Raw genomic sequence first — 22,080 nt, forward strand, 5'->3', positions numbered from 1 at the left:
TATATAATTATACCACCCTAGCTTTCAGTATAATTATAAATCTGTTAATAATTGTTTTCCTTTCAATTTTCATAAATAATGGCATGTTTACAGGCATCTGTAAACTGATACTGTAAACAAAGCTAGAGTACCCATGCATATAATTATAATGTATTTGTAAGAAAAACAACAATTAAGAGAAGCTACATAATTATACATTGTACACTGTTCTGTCAGACTTGTCCAGAATCCTGCAGCATATACAGAGTACATAAAGTATCTGGCATGAAGTTAGGATATCAATAATAAATATTATGGGACTGCACAATAAGTGCTGGGAAGAAAGGGGCCTGCATGGGGTATAGTGAGAGATTGTCACTGATAGTGGAGGAAAAAGGGGGGAGTGGGGGATCGACTGTGGGAAACAGTGGAGAGATGCCATTATGGGGTGGGATTGTGGAGGTAAAAGAGGGGAGAGTGAGAGATTGTGGGAAATAGAGTAAGTGGCTGAAGTGACTGAAGGTACATAGGTATAAAGTCGTCCTAAGCCTAAGCTTAATGAGCAGGGCTTTGAGTTAATGTTCATAAAAACTTTTATATAGCAGTGGCGTAGGAAACAATTTTTCAATAGGGGGCTCTAGTTTTTTGAATAGACAAAAAGTACTGTTATCTACATATAGTGAAGCCCTTGGAGCCCTCCTTCCTACGTCATTGTATAGCAAACTATAGACATTACGCAAAGACTCACATTGGATTATGTTGTTCTGTTCTCTCTCTCTGAGGATCATTCTCCCCAGCAGCTGACAGAGACAGTCCACTCCAGCAGACTGCACCAGGCATTGTCACTGCTCTGTGAGGGAGCGGGGTACATGTAAATAAGTGGAGTATGTAGATCTCGTTACAATAGGAAACAAGGACACAATAATTATGTTTTCGAGCAGACCTATGCTATTGAAAGTATAGTGGCTCCTACACAGTCTAATAACTCACCAGTCAATAGAAGACACAGCTCGAGGTGTCTCTTGAACACTCTCTTACCTAGTAACTTGGCAGCAAACACTGGCAACTGTGGACAGAGAAAGGAAGAGAAAATATTAGAGCAACATATTGAACACACACAAAAAGAAGTGAGAGAGAGAATTTCAAGCAGGAGAAGGAAAGTGGATTTAAATCATAAAACACATTCACAAGCTGTATACTCAACACTTGGACATGCAGCATCACTAGTGACCACCACATTTATACCATGTACATCTAGCTACAAAGTACCCCACACATTATTGTACATGATCAATACACCTAATCTACATAACAACAACACCTTTATCTCATATACCCCACTACACCCTCAATCACATAGCATATCACATATCACATCACATACCCTCACTCTTCTCCCTCCCACGGCTCTCCTGGCTTGTGATAGTGTGAGTCCATACATCCTCTCCTCCTCATTTTGGATCACTGATTACTGAACCACACGAGTACATCTGTTGGTCTGTCACGATGGGCTGGGTCGTCATGGATACAATGCACCACCCAAATACAGCTGGTCCAGCATGAATACCAGAGGAACTAAGAGCGAGAGGATGAACAATAATTATAATAAGGCTATGTATATAGGCTTGACCAATTATGCTAATATGTATACTGGTATATATTAATATTATATATACACTGAGAATAATTCTAGAATAACAGGCCTAGGATACACAGTTATATTAGGGGAGGTTCAATCTTTATTCTAGATCTACGATGACACGTAATAATTATGATAAAAACCCTAATTGGGCCAAGGCATGCAAGAAGAAATTATTACTCCTATACCATTGAATCCTTTTTCTGATAGACAAGAACGTTCTATGAGAGACTATAATTATGATTCAAATGCTTATAATCGTGTATTTCATGAGCACAATTACACATGCTGGCAAAAAACCATGAGCATGCATGAATAGAATAGACGCTTTTTTTTAGCAAAGCCTAAATTAGGCTGGCCATGCACCAGATATCATTGGACATGGTCTCTCCAGAAAGTGCGACCCACAGAAAAAGATGCTCTCAGAATTTTTGCCCACAAGTCCCTTAGCAAATCATACCCGTGCCACACAGGGAAAGAGAAAAGTTAACATAGAGTGGTTCAAGCAAAAATTCGAAAACAGAGTAAATACCTCCCAGCCCCTGAGTGATCGCTAGTGGATAGGATAGCTAGAGACAGCCACAGAACGGTTAACCATGAAAACATTCGTAATCGCTAAATTATAACGCGGAGTGTTAATTTCAACCATTACACAGGGAGGCTCGGTCGTTTCCAATCCCTGTAATTTTCAATCTATCTATGCCTAAAAACATGCAGTTCACAATAATTGAGACAATAAAGGCAGTTCAAAAAATAGGCAAACTAAACATACAATAGGAATGTAAAATCATAAGGGAATTAATTTCAACACAGTACGTGTTGTGTATGATGAAAGTGGAGGGGCTCACCAGACTGTGATCTAGATGAGAAAAACAAACTCTATCAGCACATCTCTCTCACTACTCTACACACACAATGGGGGGGGGGCAATAATGACCTCTGACCTCTGTCTCTATATCATACACTCACAGTCACAGCATGACTAGCCTCCTCCATGCAATAGGCACAGCATGGTTACCTTGGTAACTTCCTCATTAACAAACGAGAATGGTAGCCTGCATGTACATACACAAAGATTAGTCAGTACACATGCACCACAGGGGTCAAAGGTGAGTCAGTACATAACAGTGAGTTCAGCTAGCTAGCTAGAGGTGATATTTCTACTTTTTCATATACTGTATGTACTTGATTAAACGCCCGGGCGTTTATTTCCTAACAGCATCTGTAGAGGGGGTGTTTAAACGAGATGGGTGCTTATTCGAAACGGGCGTTTATTGTTTTGTATACTTTAAACTCTTGCTCATCAGCAGTTATTATGCTCTTTTTGGCTGCTGCCACAGCTCACAGCTTCAATCTTAAGTCGTAGGAGTGGTGTTTTTCTCCCTCTGTGTCGTCTCTGCCATCATAAATAGTATCTATGCTGCCATTGTTTCAGTTAGTTCCATGTGCTAATTCAGCTCCACCCACAGTGCCACGCCCCATACATGGGCGATTATTTAAGAGGGGCGTTTATTGACAAAGACAGCTTTTACCATGGGCGTTTAAACGAGATGGGTGTTTAATCAAGTAAATATGGTAATACTACCCTACCTTGCTCTATAATAATTATAGTGTATTTTGAGGGGCGTAAATAAGAAGCCATGTGATTGGGGCTAAAATTGAGTGTGGTTTAATAACACGTGGTAAGGTATAATTTATGTATATGCCAAGTTTCGTTGAAATCTGAGGAGGTACTCATTTTTGACATGGAATGTCCCATAAACGAAGTAAGTACTTAAGTGACACAATTAGTAAGTGTCATGTACGTACTATAACACACAATGAACATAATTATGTGGGTACATTAACAATCGTCCTGTATAAGGATTTAAGCCTATGTCATACTATACGTGCTATCATATAATTATAGACAGAAACTAGACATTACGCAAGTACTCACATTGGATTGTATTGTTCTATTCTCCCTCTGAGGATCATTCTCCCCAGCAGCTGACAGAGTGAGGTGAGACAGTCCACTCCAGAAGACTGCACCACCAGGCATTGTCACTGCTCTGTACGTATAGGTGTTGTGCATGTGTGTGTATTGGGGGGGGGGGGGTTCTAGTTCATACATGTAGAAGATGGAGTCCATGCAGGAACAGCTCGAGGTGTCTCTAGATCTTAAACACTCTCTTACCCAGAGACTTGGAAAACACTGGTAGCTGTGGACAATGAGAATTAATTAGTGCAACATTGAACATAACTAACAAGTCATGATACTCAAGAAGTTAGATAGTGTAGTCATGTCACAGTACAACACAAAATTATACAAGCAATTAAATGTTCTGTTGTTTGTGGAATCCACTTCGAAAGTTTCTTACAGTGTCAGCTTTTGAAGACACTAGCCTGTTTCAATGAAACCCTGGATCTAAGAATCCATACACTCACTAAAGCAACTGGAGAGCTACTTTCATATATTCTATATAACATCTCACCAGTTTTAGCAGTGTCTCCAGGAGGTTGAGGTGTTGAGGGTAGTGTCTGTGTCGCTCAGCACAGAGGGGGAGGAGGGAGGACACTCGGTCACCACGCCCACTCACACTGTGACTCAGGCTCTCCAAGCAGGAGAATGGAACTGGAGGGAGGGTACAAGATTAGATTCAGATAATATAAAAACTGCCATTATATATATACTCCTCAATTTACATCACACAACACATCAACACTTGGACTCACAGTGTATCACAATAAATATATACTCCACTTGGGGTCTGTATCATAGCAACTGATTTTAGTACTAGATCTACACAGCCAAAAAGAAGCTAGACACTTGTTGACAAGGGCAGGACATATGGGTGGGGCTCACTAAACACCAGGAAGGCTGGAGGAAGGGTGGGGCTCACTACTTGATATTGACAAGTTAGTTCGTAGAGCTAGAAGCTTAGCACTGGCTACAAGCTATACGCACAAGCTTTTTGTTCGTTCTAAATAGTTTTTGAGACTGTTAGCTAGTTGCATCCAAGGTGAGGTAGCTTAGATAGCAAGTACTTTTCATTCAAGTGGGTATATAACACTTATTGTCCACTACACTCGAATTTATGGCAAACGTAAACCATCCTTGGCCTCGGGGCTTCGCCCTCGTCCTCGGAGGTTTACTGCCATAAATGCTGATGTAGTGGACAATAAGTATAACGTGAACACCACATAATTATACCACATGGACATAATTATCACATCTATAAAAAGTACCCTTATCCCACACATATTAGTACACCTAATCTACACAACATCAACATACCTTTATCCCATACCCCACTACACCCTCAATCACATAGCATATCCACACACACAACACACCCTCACCCCTTATTCTTCTCTCTCCCAGGCTTGTGTTAGTGTGAATCCATACATCCTCCCCTCCTCATTTTGCAGGCTAGTGAACTACATGAGTACATCTGCTGGTTAGTGGGCCAGGTCGTCATGGATACGATGCACCACCTCAAATATAGCCGGTCCAGGATCAATACCAGAGGAGCTGAGGAAGGAGGAGGATGAACGATAGTGAAATAATGCATCTAATTTGCCACAATATCAAAGCATATTACATAAAACACAATCTTTCTTTCAGGTAGTAACACAGTGGATAGAGCTTTAAGAGCTCAATGTACAACAATATTGATTGCCAAGCAGCACCTTACAAGGTTAGAGAAAAGAGCCAGATAGAGAAACTTTATAGCATAATTGTACAAGTGAAGTACAAGATGGAGATAAGACAAGGAATGTTACAGTAGTGGTCACCCACAACTTGGTGATCTGTTGATACACTCCATACTAGCTAATAACAGAATTGCAAAATGAGCCATGAGTAGTGCTTTTTGAAATCAATCAATTAATATGCGAAAATTAGTTACGTGTTTTCTCACCTGCACTCTTCTAGCTAGGAAGCATCCCCGACTAAAGGAGGGGGCGGGATATAAAACAATGGTAGCTATAGCTAGACTAACAGCCAGCGTCTCTCACTAGCCAGCTATCATCATGGAAACTAGACTCGCAAGCCACTCCCTTTTCTCTGATTGGACGGGGACAGGACGAGACTGGTGACTCTGGGCTACACGTACAGCTTCTGTCTCTACCAGAATTTGGGTAGAGATTATTCATTGGTTCTTCCACGCGATCCAACAATTGCGTGAGGTTAAGTACAATTGCGTAACCTGCAAAATTGCTTGCGGGCTTCTTAGCTACAGTTTGAGAATGGATGCTAGTGCTAGAAAAGTGAAGTAATAACAACATTAGGCATTCAGCTAGGATATAGTCATCTAAGAGACCAGCAGAGATTAGCTGTGTTTCAGTTTTATGATGAGAACTGGCAGCAGAAAGTCAGTGTGCTATTGGTTGCCCAAGGCTTTTGATAACCTGTACAATACAAGACAGATAATGGCAGAGGATAGCAGTTGAATTGAGACAGTCATAGAGAGTAGTTGTCAGACTTGTAAAAGCTCTTAAAATCGCTGCCACTCCTCCATTCAAAGAAGGACTGCCAAGATTTCTATGTTCATCAGCTGTTCCATGCTAATCCACAAGTTGTGGCACAACAGACACTGCGGTACAAAGATCTAAAGGCTGGCTAGATAGATCTGTGTACTTGTCTTTAACTTTGACTCTGCTTTGACGCGTCAGAATAAATTGCATAATTTGCACATGACATTCTTACCTAATAGCATTCCTGAAATACAGAAGCTGTAGCCCAGAGTCGTTAGTCTCTTTTCTCCCGCCTCCGTCTAATCAGAGAAAAGGGAGTGGCTTTCGAGTCTACATGGAAACACTCCAACAGTAGTCATCTCGTGTAAGGTCTCAGACAATCCTTGTTCACCTGTGTGTGTGTGTGTGTGTGTGTGTGTGTGTGTGTGTTGGAGGGGTTGAAACAAAAAAAATAAATTGTGAGAAACTGCCTTATCTGACCGTAGAATTGGGTAACCACCTCTCCTATTTTCATTAAATATTGCTTATAAAAATTGACAAATGGTTGCAGGAATAACTCTTACTGTAGTTAATTAGCTATCTATACTGGTAGGCTTCTTTTATATATTCAGACATCATAGAAAAACACACAGACACAAACCACAAACAGAAAAGAAAAGGCAAACAGAGCCCGGCCTTGAGAGCCAAGAATGATGGTTTAAAGAGTCTTTCACGGTGCACCAACACTCCCCATTCATCTGTTGCATCCAGAAACACATACAACTAGCACACTGAATAAGCTATTCACTTGGGGCCATGCTGAATAATTATTGTATAAGCTATTTACATTTGAGGTATATTAAATGCTGACATAAATTATAGGACTTATCTTAGACTTGATATTGGCTGCTGCAGTACCTCAACTTAGCTTGCATGGCTGTGTACATTTTGTGTAAACTAAATCAGACCTTGAGGGAGGCTTAGTTAGGTACAGGCTGTATTGGTTTGTGGTGGTAGTATCTGATAATGGGGATGGGTCTATGTGGCAAGCACAAAACAATCATTAACCTCTAATTTTGGTTCTTAGAATTAGGCCACAACAAGAGGTAGTTCTGTTTCTGGTCCATCCGCCGCTCAATATTTCACTGGGCTGTTTTTTCAGCAACACATCTAATGCGCATGCGCAAACCACACCCACTCACTTTAGGTTGAGTGGGTGTTGCAATAATTACATGTACAGCACCTACAACACTTCAATAATTATTCAGTAAGCTAGTGCTTGTATCTTGTATTAATGTATATACTATCTGCAATGAAAGATGTTATTATGCTAACACAATAATTATGTGGTCTCATTTTGCTTTTTTGCTTTGATACAGAGCGAGCACGTACAATGGCTCAAGCTAGTGCAATGACATAATTATATAGGTGTTTGATATAGAGACAATTCTCAGTTCAATGTTCTGGTTGCCAAAGCCTAAAATACCTCTTCCTGTATGTTATTTAGATGTTATTATTGTGTTGTAAACCGTTTTTAAAGACAAACTGAACAAGTTGTGACACTGCAAATATGTGTGGCTCAGTTGCTGTTGTCCCTCCTGGCCTCACGTAATCAGGGAAGCAACCTGACCAGAAACAGAACTACCTCTTGTTGTGGCCTTAGCACTAGGCATTTGTCAAAATAAATAGATGGTAGTGTGTGTGTGTATGTGTGTGTGTGTGTGTGTGTGTGTGTGTGCGCGCGTGCGTGTACGTGCGTGTGTGTGTGTGTGTGTGGGGGGGGGGGAAGGTTGGATTGCTGAGCTGCAATATTAATCTGCTACTAAATTATTGGACTTTCAGAGCTATTTGACCAGCCAAAGAGTTCGGTTCTATGTCCATGGAAACACTCTACCGTACCGGTAATTTACGGGGGTCAAAACATTCGTATATTTAGGTGATATTTAGGTGGACACATTCAATAGAACTATAGTGGCCTAATTCGGTTGCTGTAAACTGACTTCAAAGTTGAAAAAAGTGTTATTAATAGTGATTGTACTTGTACTAAAGACATCAGCTCAATCGTGATCGTTCTGACTATCAGCTACAATTTAAATTGACAATTTGAGACATTTACCTATAAAAAAACCTTCTGACACACCTCAACATTAGTGAATGTGATGAATACGCGTAGCGAAGTTGCACTACAGTGTATCCATAGTTACAATCTGCCCTCTCTACCATGTATTAAGTAGTAAGAAACCTGCTGTAAAGATCAATAAGCAATAAAGTACACAGGACTTGCAAGACTTGCAAATGGTAAGCATCAGCCAACTAACAAACACATTCTGTACAAGGGGGGGGGGGGGGGTTGATTTGGTAAAGGCTTCAGAATGGATAAGCAATAATCAATCTGATCCAAAAGAGCCGGTAAAGACCCACTATACAATAAGTATTAGTTATTGCCCAGCCAGAGTGCAACATGCCATATATTGCACTGGAGCAATATAATGCCCGAGGGCATTATGTCATCCAGTGCAATATATGGCATGTTGCACGAGGGCGCCGGCAATAACTAACTTGTTGCCCAATGACGTTAAACTCGTCTGACTGGTCATATAAATCGTAATAAAAGACATGTGTTTTGAAGGAATTTAGTGTATTCATTAGTTTTGCTGAATTCCATAGTAAATTTTTTAGGTTTTCTTCCCACTAGTAGTTGTAATGGTAGTAGCCTATAAAAGGGACCAACTGAGTGTTGGGTGGGATGGAATGGTGGGGCATAAGTCCTAAATGGATATCTCTTAAAGAAATCTACTGCATTTACACACAGTGCAAGTGCATATATATGAAACGCCACCTGGGTCAAAAATAGAGTATCAGCAATCAGTGATTCCAGGAAATCGATGTACTAGCAATCAGTGATTGAGGAAATGGGTGGGGCCTGCAACATCTAGACCTAGTGAATCGATGCGCCAGCAACTGATTCCAGGTAACTGATGCATGCACCCAGCAAACCAGTGATTTCAGGTAATCGGTGCTCCTCCAGTCATGGGCCTCATGGCAGATTAGTCTAGTCACATGACAAAGTTATTGCAAGACAAGCCACGGCCACGTGGCAGTTGCTCGGTTCTACCCTACAACAACAATGTCCTTCACAGAAGACCAAGCAAAAAAGCTGCAGGAAGGGATTTCTGTGTTAAGTAGTATCCTGTCAACATATGACCTTGGCAATGGGTCACGTGACTGCAAAGCTGCAAGCATTGCGACATCACTAGCCACTGCCGGTGCAGGTGTGCATCGATTACAGGATCACAGTACTGTACTGGTAATCAATTGCAGGCCCATCCATTTCCTAGAATCACTGATTGCTGGATCGGTTTCCTGGAATCACTGATTGGTAGTACATGATTTCCTAGAATCACTGATTGCTAGTACATCGATTTCCTAGAATCACTGATTGCTAGTACATCGATTTCCTGGAATCACTGATTGCTGACAGTCTGGTCCTTGATGCTGATACTCTATTTTTGACCCAGGTGGCGTTCCATACATATAATCCAGTGCAAGTGCATATAATCCAGTGCATTATGCCATATAATGCAGTGCAATATATGGTAGCCATGGCAGTGATGCAACATGCTATATACTGAGCACTGGATTGCTTTGATCTGCCCACTCACTGGGCAACAAGTGATATATATATATACAGCTTTGGTAAAGGACTAAAACTATTAATTTTAACTATTACAATTCAATCAACCCTATTATCATGTGCACTGGCATACTCACCTGCAATCTCGTAGTTCCTATTTTAGCCAATAGCGATGAATATCATTTATTAAAGTAGGTGTTGAATTGCTCAGTCAATCCAATGTGTGCAAAATTCACATGTGGTAAAGTTGAGTGGGTGTGATCAATCCCCTTGAGATACTGCAATCTGATTGGAGCTGGTGGAGTTGGTGGAATTCCAACAACAAGTGTGGATAGGCTTGATTCCCGACCTCCTTCCGGGCAACGGTAGAGGGTGGTTAATTTATGAGACTATGTTTCTGCACGGTTTCTGTCGCTGAATCTGTTGACTTGCATATGGCTACGCCGCCCCGGAGTATTACGGCTACTTAATGGCCCAAGAGCGTAACTACTGACATACGAGTGCATATAGATGTTGGCATGGAGATTGTCCTGGGAACAGCAAGACACCGAGGCATAATAAAATATCTGTCACCTACTAGTATTCACTCTCATTTTGCCTATACCCATGCAGCCAAAGAAAGTGGTATAGATTATAGATGATTATTGCAACATAATATGGACGAGGAACCTGGGTATCCAAAAAGTCCATTCTTTGGGTACAGAAGAGGTTTCCTGAGATGGTCTGCCACTGCTCGATCCAGTCGAGAACATGCACATCTCTAAGGTTAACATGTACAACACTGCTGGTGAGATAGCCACATATTTGTAGTCACTTTAAAGCATCTCCTCTCCTTTGTACTACTGATTTTTACTGGTATGCAATAATGTAATTGAGACAGTGCTGTGATGGTTGAGGAAGATGGAAAGTAGCCAATAACATTAGATTTTCCAATACGTACCAATATGTACCAACACGGATTTTTACTCCAAATGGTGTTGGGACGACCAAACATCTTAATTACGCCATTATAGTACAGAGTCAGACAGTTTGAAAGTACTATAATTATACGTAACTTTCAGGTAGACTTGGTCACACAAGGAGTTTGTGATTATCAGATTTTGAGATTCATGTATCATGTATTATGGGTGGATATAACCTTCTGTATGGTAATCATTGAATGTCGAATACTAAGAATTATTGAATATTGACTTCTAAGATTAGTGAATATCAAATACTAAGAACTTATGAAATTCTACTTTCAACTCAACCTTTCTCTTACGTACAAATTGCACGTTCTAATGTTATGCTTAGCCATGAATAAAATTATGAAGGAATCTAGTGTATATATAAAGATCAGTATCAGTACCTATTTGTCATTCAATCTGTAACGTAAAATTGAAGTGAAAGGTCACAAATATGACAACTGTAAAGGTAAGTTAATTGTCACTCTCTCTAATAATGCAGCAAGCTAAACTTATTCACAGAAATTCAGAAATAAAGACTACAACGAGTTGATTTTTATCTGGTTGTTGCTTGCAAACTTACTTTATACTGGAATCAGAGATGCTCTTCATGTTTTAGACAGGTTTGATGCACCATTGGGTGAAGCAATTGGAAACTTAACTGTCTTCTTCATAATGGGGCTGGTCGCTTGTATTCCTGGAATAATTGAATCAGTTCGTCTGTATCCTAAGAAAGAGTTGAATCAGCAAAGAGCTTGGTTGATTATGAAAACATGGATCCAACTTGTTTGCATATCATTATGTTATTTTATTGGAGATAATTTGTACCAAACACTTAGTGTCCATGGCGAGCCTATAGGATGTGGTGATCGTTGCTTAACTACTAGTCGAATCGCTTCACTAGCATGCTTAGGCATAGCAGCTGTATCCGTGTACTTAACACCCAGTTTGTTCAAAGAGATTGAAAGTGCTGCAAAATTTGAAGAGAAAAAGGAGGAAGAAAGCGAGAGAAACAGTGATCTGCTGCACATATTGCTGAAGCTGTTTGTTGAAGGAGTAAAAGTTGATATAATGTACACAACACTACTTGGATTTGGTATGTCGTATGGGTTTGATTTTGACACAAAAAAAATGCAATATTGTGAAAACGGGAGCAAAGCATATGGCCTGCTAATCATTGTTAGTTGCTACTTGATTGCCATAGTTATTGCATTTATACAATATCGTAGCACTTTAATAAAATGTCAAGCCTGCAATCATGAAAAAAGAAAAAAATGGAGAAAGATAGTTTCTGACATATGTACGTGGGACCGAATGCTTGCTATCTGCTGTTGCCTTTTTTTCCTTTTTTTTCTTGTCATGTTCACACTTGCCGACAATCCCCTACCGTTAGAATACGAACTTTGCAATTATAACTCCTCTTCCCCAGAATATCGCCTTACCAAGCAACGTATCTTTCAAGTGAAAAGTGCTTTGAGTTTCATATGCTTTCTATTGGTATTAGTACCCGTATTTGCTCTCTTTTGCATTAATTTTATTAATTCACTGTTCTACGCTCTAATAACACATGTGCGAATGCATTAAGTAAAAATTAGGAATTAGACACATTCTACTTTACTGTTTTTATAGAACCATTTTTTAACATCTAAAGAAGGTATATACCCATTTTGAAACAAATCAATTGAGTATTATTTTGTTATACAGAATTCAGTTAGAAAGCATACAAGTAAAACAATAGACAGTTGCACTAACACTCTATTTAACGTCCTGATTGCTATGACCTTTGACCTAATTATAATTAACATGTAACAATTATGTAGGAAGTGGTAAGAATGATTTCCCCAAAAATTCCAAGAAGCCATCCTGCTTACAAATCATGTACTACAATGTGTTGAACTTTTAAAGCTTCATATTTCAAAACCGGAAATGTGTCAATTCCTAATTTTTACTTGATGCATTCACATAATTATATATATACTCGTCGACTTTTCCTTGTTTACAATACATGTGTGAAAACGTGTGTACATTATTATTTTTATAGCTATTTAAGAAAAAAGTGCTCTTATTTTTATTTTTTCATGTGTACCATTTTATATTTTTATTGGTATGAAATCTATGGCCACGCAGATTCACCTAATTGTGTACCGGTGTAGAAGCAATATGGGGCTTCCCCCGATTTTGGGGCCCCCCCCATAGCCCTATTTCACTAGCGCTTTGAGGACCTTCCAGTAATATGGGGCCCTTGGACAAGTGTCCAGCAGATTGCCAGGATCCACAGTAACCATCCAGTGTGATGCTGGGTATGTGTCTGCGATTACAATGGTGACATGTGAGGGTACTCTGATGTGGAGTCCAGACCCTGAGGCTATTGAGTGTACATCACTAACCACACCTACTCCCACAACTCGTGAGTTAAGCTCGTGGCTGTGTATGGATAATTAATGTGTTCAATATTAATTCTTCACACAGTCCCCCCTCCAATGAACTGCACAGCTTCACTACTCCCACCACGGGATGGCACCATCAGTAATTATTCAGTACCAGCTATTCCCGGTACTCATGTGACTTTCCAGTGTGACAATGGACTGTTCCCTGGGGGGGTAATGACTGCCACCTGTCTAGCTACGGGAGAGTGGGACAGGAACACGAGGGAGATTGTCTGCAGAGGCAAGCGTATTCATTACTTGAATACACTTGTAATCATAATTCTCTCTTGAACCACCTACAGCTGCTCTTTGTAATTGTGCCAGCCTATCTGCAGCTGTCTCCATCAGTGTGGTTGTCACGGCAGCTCTATTTACAATCATTGGATTGTTGATAGGACTCTTGATAATGCATTTGTTCATACATAAGAAGGCAGTGTACTCCCCGTCAGCTAAAGAGCAAGCTAATGTAGGACCCACTGTACCAGCTGGTCCTGTTTATGAAGAGGTGTTACCCAAAGAGGAGACTAACCAGGCTTATGGACCATTAGTAATTTCATCAACAGTTAATTAATGTAGATGTACATAGCACTATACATCCGTTCATTATCAACAACCTAGCTAAGAACAATGTAAACAATAACATTGTTCATTAAAAAGCCACTACATGTTTTGTATCAAAAGAAGTAATTCAAAGAAGCTATAATAATAATATGCAGTTCAATATATGTACCTGCAGCCAATGAAAATGATAATAGCATGTGGCATAAAGTTAAAAAAATTAGGCAGCTGTATATAACTAAAATTAATAACAGACACTGTTTAGTGTCTATGCGTACGATGGGGTTTTAGAAGCCTTAGAATCGTAAAGGCACTGCTGTATATAGTATCCTTAGTGCGGTAAAGGTGGCACAACAAGTGCCTGGGGTGTTTTAAATCCCATAGACACCAATACTAGTATATGCGTGCGCAATCTCTCTACATGGCTTCTATAGAAACCGTGATAAAAGCAAGCATACTGTAAACGCTATGTCAAACCTTTAAGAAACTCCACACAATCTCAACGTGCAACTATTAAAACAGCCACTCCCACTCTCTATATGCAGTACACGCTTATACCACCTCTGAGGCACTTCTCACATGTAGATCATATAAAAGTTAGACACTGTTTTGGAGGTGTCTATGGGATATAGAAAGAAGCCCAAAGGCACTGTTTTAGTATCCCGAGCGTAGCGAGGGTACTACAAGTGGCTGAGGGCTTCTAAATCACGTCGACACCGACAAAACAATGTCTCTAGATACTAGTACGCATGCGCAAACCTTGACTACAATACAGCAAATTTATTTTGCTTGACAACAGGATACTAAGTACGTAAGTTGCGGGTATACTAAGTCCCACAGTATACCTTCTCTGAGGTACTTTTCCATGTACTTCACATGTACAGTTAAGTACGTCTTATCCTAACGTCTAATATGCACACGTACAAAGGAATCCTGAAAGACACTATATGATTTGACAGTTGTCTTATAGGCTTTGAGTTGTTGGCCTAAGTCATGTAGCTACGTATATATAGATATTATTCAAAGACTGACATTGGATTGTGTTGTTTTATTCACACTCTGAAGATCATTCTCCCCAGCAGCTGACAGAGTGAGGTGAGACAGTCCACTCCAGCAGACTGCACCAGGCATTGTCACTGCTCTGTGAGGGGGAGTACTCGTAACAAGTGGAGTATGCAGATCTCATATCTTGAAATAGCTTAAATGTAGGAAACAAGGACAGAGCAACATTGAAGAAGTTAGATACATGTAGTACGTCACAGTACAATTACATAAATACAAGAAAATGTTCTGTGGAATCTACTTAGAAAGTTTCTTACAGTGTCAGAAAATTTAGGTGATCTCAACCCAACCTATCGATAGTACAACATACATCACAAAAGTAACTTTACTTTGAGAGCATAGGGTCACCAGAGGACGTCCGACATGTGTTCACGAATAATTACTACAAGTGCTAGTGTATTTTTTGGATCACGCAATGACATCAATGCACTGGTCATATTTTTGCAGAATGCCCAAAAAATAAATTAGTGGTCCAGGTCAGAGGTCAAAATAGCCACGTGATCTAGCAAAATGTTGTAATATTTTTCTAAAGTGACTTTTGTGGTGTGTTGTTGTGACTTCGTTTGTGGTTTTATACATCCTTTTTTTGCCTGCCACCCTGGTCTGTTTTTGGGGATTAAAAGTACGTGAAACATAAGATCAATTTGGTGTGGCCTAGATGAGCAATATTTAGTGGGATGCATTTTCGTGGCTTTGAGATATGTAAGCCTACCTGCACAGACACATCACCTTAACAAACAAGATACCGTATATGCTCAATCAGAGGCCGCTCTTTTGCTATAAAACCTATATAATTATAATAATTATGTGGTTTTTCTGACTTTCCTCAATAATTATTACATGTTTAGTACACGTGTTTTTTTCTTCATGAACCAAGTGATCGATTAAGCTCTGCAGTTATTAATTATGCCTCGATGTGCGGTAATTAATAATATTTGCAATTAATAATACTTGCAACTTTCATAAATAATGGGCCGGCGGCGGCATGTTTACAGGCATCTGTAAACTGATACTGTAAACAAAGCTGGAGTACACAAACTTTCATAAATAATGGCATGTTTACAGGCATCTGTAAACTGATACTGTAAACAAAGCTGGAGTACACATGCATGTATTTATAAGAAAAAACAACAATTAAGAGAAGCTACATAATTATACATTGTACACTGTTCTGTCAGACTTGAATCCTGCAGCACATACAGAGTACATAAAGTATCTGGTATGAAGTTAGGATATCAATAATAAATATTCAATAAGTGCTGGGAAGAAGGGCCTGGGGTATAGTGAGATGGTGAGAGATTGTCACTGATAGTGGAGGAAAAAGGGGGGAGTGGGGGATCGATTGTGGGAAACAGTGGAGAAATGCCATTATGGGGTGGGATTGTGGGAAATAGATAAAGTGGCTGAAGTGACTGAAGGTCATAGGTAAAGTCGTCCTAAGCCTAAGCTTAATGAGCAGGGCTTTGAGTTAATTTTCATAAAAACTTTTATATAGCAGTGGCGTAGGAAACAATTTTTCAATGGGGGGCTCTAGTTTTTTGAATGGACAAAAAGCACTGTTATCTACATAGTGAAACCCTTGGAGCCCCCCTTCCTACGCCATTGTATAGCAAACTATAGACATTACGCAAAGACTCACATTGCATGGATTATATATGTTGTTCTGTTCTCCCTCTGAGGATCATTCTCCCCAGCAGCTGATAGAGACAGTCCACTCCAGCAGACTGCACCAGGCGCATACTATGTAATAACACAATAATAATACGATTTGAGACGGTTATATGCAGTCGTCATCTTAGGCTTTAAGTTGTTGCCCTAAGTCATGTAGCTACGTAGATATTATTCAAAGACTCACATTGGATTGTTTTGTTCTATTCTCCCTCTGAGGATCATTCTCCCCAGCAGCTGACAGAGTGAGGTGAGACAGTCCACTCCAGCAGACTGCACCAGGAAACTGTCACTACACTCTCTGGGTGTGTGCGTATGTGTGTGTGTGTATGTGTGTGTGTGTGTGTGTGTATGGGGGGGGGGGGGGGTACATCTAAATACCTGGAGTACATTATTCAATGTTGAAATTGCAACAAAGTACACAAACAGATATTTTGGAGCAAACTTAGCTTGTATGATTTTGTAAATAATGGCTTCTACAAATAACTCACCAGTCCAGGAACAGCTCGAGGTGTCCCTTGAACACTCGATCTCTTACCCAGCAACTTGGTAAGCACTGGCAACTGTGGACATGCAGAGAAAGAGCACCCTCAGGATAGCGTAGTCACAGTACAACACAAATTCAATGTTCTGTGGAATCCATTTTGAAAGTTTCTTACAGTGTAAGCTTTTAAGTACCCTGTTTCAGTGAAGCACTGGTGTCTAAGAAATTTCAACCCATACACTAGCTATCACTAAAGCAACTGGAGAGTTACTTTCATATGTCTTACTCATCTCACTGGAGCAGTGTCTTCAGGAGGTTGATGTGTTGAGGGTAGTGTCTGTGTTGTAGTGTCTCAGCACAAAGGGGGAGGAGGGAGGACACTCGGTCACCACACCCACTCAGTTCTCCAAGCAGGAGAAGGGAACTGGAGGGGAGGGGAGGTGCACATGATTAGGTTCAGTCAATTACATTCACGAGCTGTACTCAACACTTAGACACTTGGATCCTTGTGTATCACTAGTGACCACTACATTTATACCACATGCACCCTTTAAAAGTACCCTTATCACACACATCTTTGTACATGATCAGTACACCTAATCTACACAACATCAACATACCTTTATCCCATACCCCACTACACCCTCAATCACCAGAGGAGGTAGGACATGCATCACATGCGCCTCAGTAATTAACAATCCAGGTTTAACCCCAAAGATTTACAGAAGGATTTGTGCATGAAAAATGCGGATCTTCAAGTAGCCAAAACAGCAGCGATCCCACGGTAATTTTCTCAGCTATCATGTAGGTAAAGGATAGCACTAACTTTTGAATCAGCGATCCCAGTGGGAATCCCAGCTCAATAGCTTGAAACTCACCATCAAACCTACTGTATATAAGCTACTACAGAGAGCAGTCTAGGGAAGTTAACTCAGGTTGGTTGCCGTCTTCCATAACCATTTACAATACTCAAGATTACTAAAAGGTGATGTAAACATTGTATGCCACACATTCCTTTGCCATACGACTGATGACACATGTTCCACCTCCTCTGCTCAATCAGGTAGCATATTCACACACATCACATGCACACCCTCACCCCTCACTCTTCTCCTGGCTTGTGATACGGTAGTGTGAGTCTATACATCCTCCCCTTCTCATTTTGGAGACCAGTGAACCACACGAGTACACCTGCTGGTCAGTGCGGTCCGGGTTGTCATGGATACGACCCCCCCTAAGTACAGCTGGTCCAGGATCAATATACCAAAGGAGCTGAGGAAGGGGGAGGATGAAGTAGTAAAATAAGCTGGTTTCTTAAAACACAATCGTCTATTAACATTAATTTACATCAAACACAATCTTGCAGACAGCTGTTCAGGTATAGTAACACAGTCGATAGAGCTTTAAGCGCTCACAATATTGATTGCCAAACAGCAGCTCACAAGGTTAGAGAGAAACTTTGAGTGCTGTACAAGTGAAATACAAGATGGAGATAAGACAAGGAATGTAGTGGTCACCCACAACTTGATGATCTGTTACAGAACACAAAGGATTCAGAAGGTAATACACTCCATACTAATACAACCACAGCCAGCTACATGTAGGTACCATATAATACAGTGCAACTAGTATATTCATAATGGGGCTTTCATATATACTTGTAGTGTTGTTTTCACACTGTCAGCTAGTGAACAAAGAGCACGACTATTCTACACATACTATGAAAAGGTATAAATGAACTGAACACAAATACATTTTACTATCTCAGTACACGTCAAATTATCAGCACAGTCTATAGTCTGTACAGTGTCTCACCATAGGCCTTGGTGACGCTGGTGAGAGCAGCAGCTGCCCCTTGTCTAACTGAGGGTATGCTGTGCCCAAGGTTGGCAAAGAACAGTGTGAACAGTTCATCTAGCCACGATCTGAGGAGACCAGCAGTCACTCAGTTATAAGTCACTAACAAAGCTCCAAATCAAAAACAATTAATGCAATATAATTATAGTGTAGTGATATCGTACAGATAAAGGAAGTGAGAGCACAGTGCCATACACTTGATTGAATAAAAGTTGACAGATAAGCTTTTTGGATTGTCTAATCAATTAACATGGCAATTGTACTAAATTAGTTACAGTGTTTTTCTCTTCTTGGAAGCATTCCAGGAAGTTACCACAGGCGACTAAAGAAGGGGGCGGGATATGAACTGATTTAAGTTGTTGGCCTAAGTCATAATTATTATATTTATACAAGCCTAAGTCATGTAGCTACGTATTATTATAGTCAAAGACTCACATTGGATTGTGTTCTATTCTCCCTCTGAGGATCATTCTCCCCAGTAGCTGACAGAGTGAGGTGAGACAGTCCACTCCAGCAGACTGCACCACCAGGGCATTGTCACTGCTCTGTGAGGGTGGGGGGTACTTGTAATAACTGGAGTATGCAGATCTCATTATCCATGAAATAGCGGAAACAAGGACAGAGCAACATCGAACACACTCAAAGAAGTTAGATACGTGTAGTCACAGTACAATTACACAAATACAAGAAAATGTTCTGTGGAACCTACTTCAAAAGTTTCTGACAGTGTCAGCTTTTGAGGAAATTTAGGTGATCTAGCTGGCTAAGAAATTTCAACCCACGCTAGCTATCGATAGTACAACATGCATCACTAAATTAATTTTATAGACTTAAGAGAGTATATATATAGGGTCACCACAAGAGGATGTCCGATATACGTGCGCCTGGATATTATCACACAATGACATCAATGTACTGAACTTATAGTGATTCGTGCACGCATACTGGGGTCATACTGAATGACAAAATGAGTATATCACAAAACATAATTCAACTACTTTTATATCTTTCTCATTTCACCAGTTTGAGCAGAGTCTCCAAGAGGTTGATGTGTTGTAGTGTCTCAGCACAGAGGGGGAGAAGGGAGGACACCCGGTCAACATACCTACAAGTAGTAGAATGAAACTGGAGGGGGTGTAAAATATTAGATTTGGTTAAAATTGCTACTACGTAAACTCTGCAGTGCCTCGATTTACACCACACAAAGCATTCACAGCTCACCTATGTATATAAAAAATCTCTTGTGTACATTGGCATATCTACCACAACATCACAAAAGCATGTATGTACCCTTATCACAAACACTTATGTACATAATAAGGTAGCATACCTTTATCCCATACCCCACTACACCATAAAGTTTCAAACATTGTCATGGAGACACTACAACAGTATGCTCACCAGTAGTCTCACGTGCGGTTTCAGACAATCCTGTATGTGTGTGTGTGTGTGTGTGTGTGTGTGTGTGTGTGTGTGTGTGTGTGTGTGTGTGTGTGGTGTGTGGTTGAAGCTGTAATGTGTAAACATACTGATTATATCTGCTATTAATACTAAACACATGATACCGGACTTTAGGGGATATGGTTACACAGGCACAACTATCACATGACCACCCACCAACCTGAGTGCCCAGCTCTGCAGTACAGATGCAGGCTGCCTCTCTCACTGCATGGTTGGACGCCTGGCTCTGGGAGATGTAGAAGTCAACCTGGTTTGGATTACTGAGCTCTGTATATATTTTTATATGTGTGCTACTGAATACCCCATATAATATAAAGTAGTATTTTCCTACACAAATGTGGCTCTCAATTTAGTTATTATAGATTTGGCTAGCTCGCCTAATATTTTGTTCTAAACACAGAAACTCACCACTTTATCGATGTGCTGCTCGACAAGTTGCACTCCCCTGGTCTGTGTGACCACCCTCCAGGTCTCCTGAGAGTAGAGCCTCACACCATCAGCCACATAGTACCTGAGGGGGAGGGAGAGATAGTGAAATACAGTGGAACAATAAACAAAGACCCTTCAGAGAAAAGGGACACTGTAATAATAAAATAATAAGGACAGTGCTTCCGTTCCCGAAATTTCCTATACTCAAAAACTATACCCTCCAAATAAAAGGAAAACCTCTCTCTATCACATTAAGTGCCAGTAAACATAGACAGTATGAAAAGTTTATAAATGGTAAGCATCAGTCAACCAACAAACACATTCTGTACTAGGGTGGATAGATTTGGTAAAGACTTCAGAACAGATAAGCAACAATCACTCTGAGCCCAAACAGACGGTAAAGACCCACTCTACAATAAACATGAAGTGAGACAACAGTTAAGCAGATATCTGTGCTTGTGTGTGTGTGCCCCCCCTCCCCCCACACCAAGCACAGTTATCAGAGCTACAACCGTTAGTTTTAAAACAGTCAATAGATGCATTTAAAGGGAATGACAACTTAAAATGAAATCAGGGATGATTCATGCATGCAGGTGAATCTTACTGGACATGTACTCTACTGTGGTGCTTACGTAGATGTACGTACATGTATGCTTGAAAGAAAGTTTCAGTCTCACTTACTCATTACATTATGCACTATCCCCTCCCCCCCCCCCCCAGGACATACAGGGGATTTTGACTCTAATTTGACTTGAAATGTTACTCCATACTGGGGGATTTGACCTGGCTTTGCGTAGTAATTATAAAGACTGCTTTTATAACCTGTTTGCAACTGCTTGGTGCTCAAACTGACTGGGGATTTGAACACAGAATCCTTCCTCCCACCAGTATGGTCAAATCCCCCATGTTAGCCCGACCCCTCCCAAGGGGGAGAGGGAGAGTGGGGCGAAACATTGATAGGTGCATTACCACTAGATCTATCACATGCCAATATCTACTAAACGTACTGATGCATACTCACCAGCTAGCAGCAGCCTCATGAATTCCTTTGCCAGTTGCTCCTCCTAAGATAATTATGGTCTGCCAGCTCCCTCCATGTTGGTCGTCCAGAGCAACTCTTCCATCCCTCCATTAGTCAACCACTTCAGTACAGCAGCTGAGACAAAACAGACGGTAAAGATCCACTACACAATAAACATCAAGTGAGACAAGTTCTGATAAAGGGTCATGCATTCTATAACCATTATTTAATGGACACATAAAGGGTCATACAATCTACAACCGCGGATGTACATAATCATTACTGGTTGGCTGGTGGCAGTCTCTCCTCTGGGAGGAACTCCCTCGTAACCATAGAGGCTGACATACACAATAAACAATAAAACGTCTCATGCTTGACATGATACAGGGAACCTCTTGCCTCGATTCCAGCAGCCTGGAATCGAGGCTAGAGAACCTTGAGACAGTAATAAAGAGGTGGATGGTAATTGAAGCGTTTGGGC

General features: G+C 40.5%; 2 protein-coding genes across 2 annotated transcripts; one reads left to right on the plus strand and one right to left on the minus strand.

Moving 5' to 3' along the window:
- Positions 1-30: 30 nt before the first annotated feature.
- On the minus strand, positions 31-21,932 carry LOC135330778 (uncharacterized). Its single transcript, XM_064525754.1, has 24 exons — positions 21,883-21,932; positions 21,600-21,704; positions 20,558-20,660; positions 20,310-20,396; positions 20,090-20,119; positions 19,709-19,813; positions 19,124-19,233; positions 18,647-18,756; positions 18,247-18,297; positions 17,931-18,103; positions 17,118-17,255; positions 16,839-16,910; positions 16,535-16,648; positions 16,319-16,419; positions 14,650-14,758; positions 6,309-6,467; positions 4,961-5,132; positions 4,093-4,232; positions 3,730-3,819; positions 3,558-3,669; positions 1,364-1,554; positions 970-1,045; positions 728-829; positions 31-230 (listed from the first exon to the last, which is right to left on the minus strand). The coding sequence occupies exons 1-9, from the start codon at positions 21,930-21,932 to the stop codon at positions 18,278-18,280; spliced, it is 720 nt and encodes a 239-aa protein (XP_064381824.1). The 3' UTR covers positions 31-230; positions 728-829; positions 970-1,045; positions 1,364-1,554; positions 3,558-3,669; positions 3,730-3,819; positions 4,093-4,232; positions 4,961-5,132; positions 6,309-6,467; positions 14,650-14,758; positions 16,319-16,419; positions 16,535-16,648; positions 16,839-16,910; positions 17,118-17,255; positions 17,931-18,103; positions 18,247-18,277.
- Positions 9,590-13,932, plus strand: LOC135349730 (uncharacterized). The gene is made up of 4 exons (XM_064548331.1): positions 9,590-11,102; positions 11,156-13,040; positions 13,103-13,300; positions 13,362-13,932. Exons 2-4 carry the CDS (start codon positions 12,953-12,955, stop codon positions 13,628-13,630), a joined length of 555 nt encoding a protein of 184 aa, XP_064404401.1. The 5' UTR covers positions 9,590-11,102; positions 11,156-12,952; the 3' UTR covers positions 13,631-13,932.
- Positions 21,933-22,080: the final 148 nt, after the last annotated feature.

Source organism: Halichondria panicea, chromosome 1 (assembly GCF_963675165.1).
Source record: "Halichondria panicea chromosome 1, odHalPani1.1, whole genome shotgun sequence".
NCBI classification, from domain to species: Eukaryota; Metazoa; Porifera; class Demospongiae; order Suberitida; family Halichondriidae; genus Halichondria; species Halichondria panicea.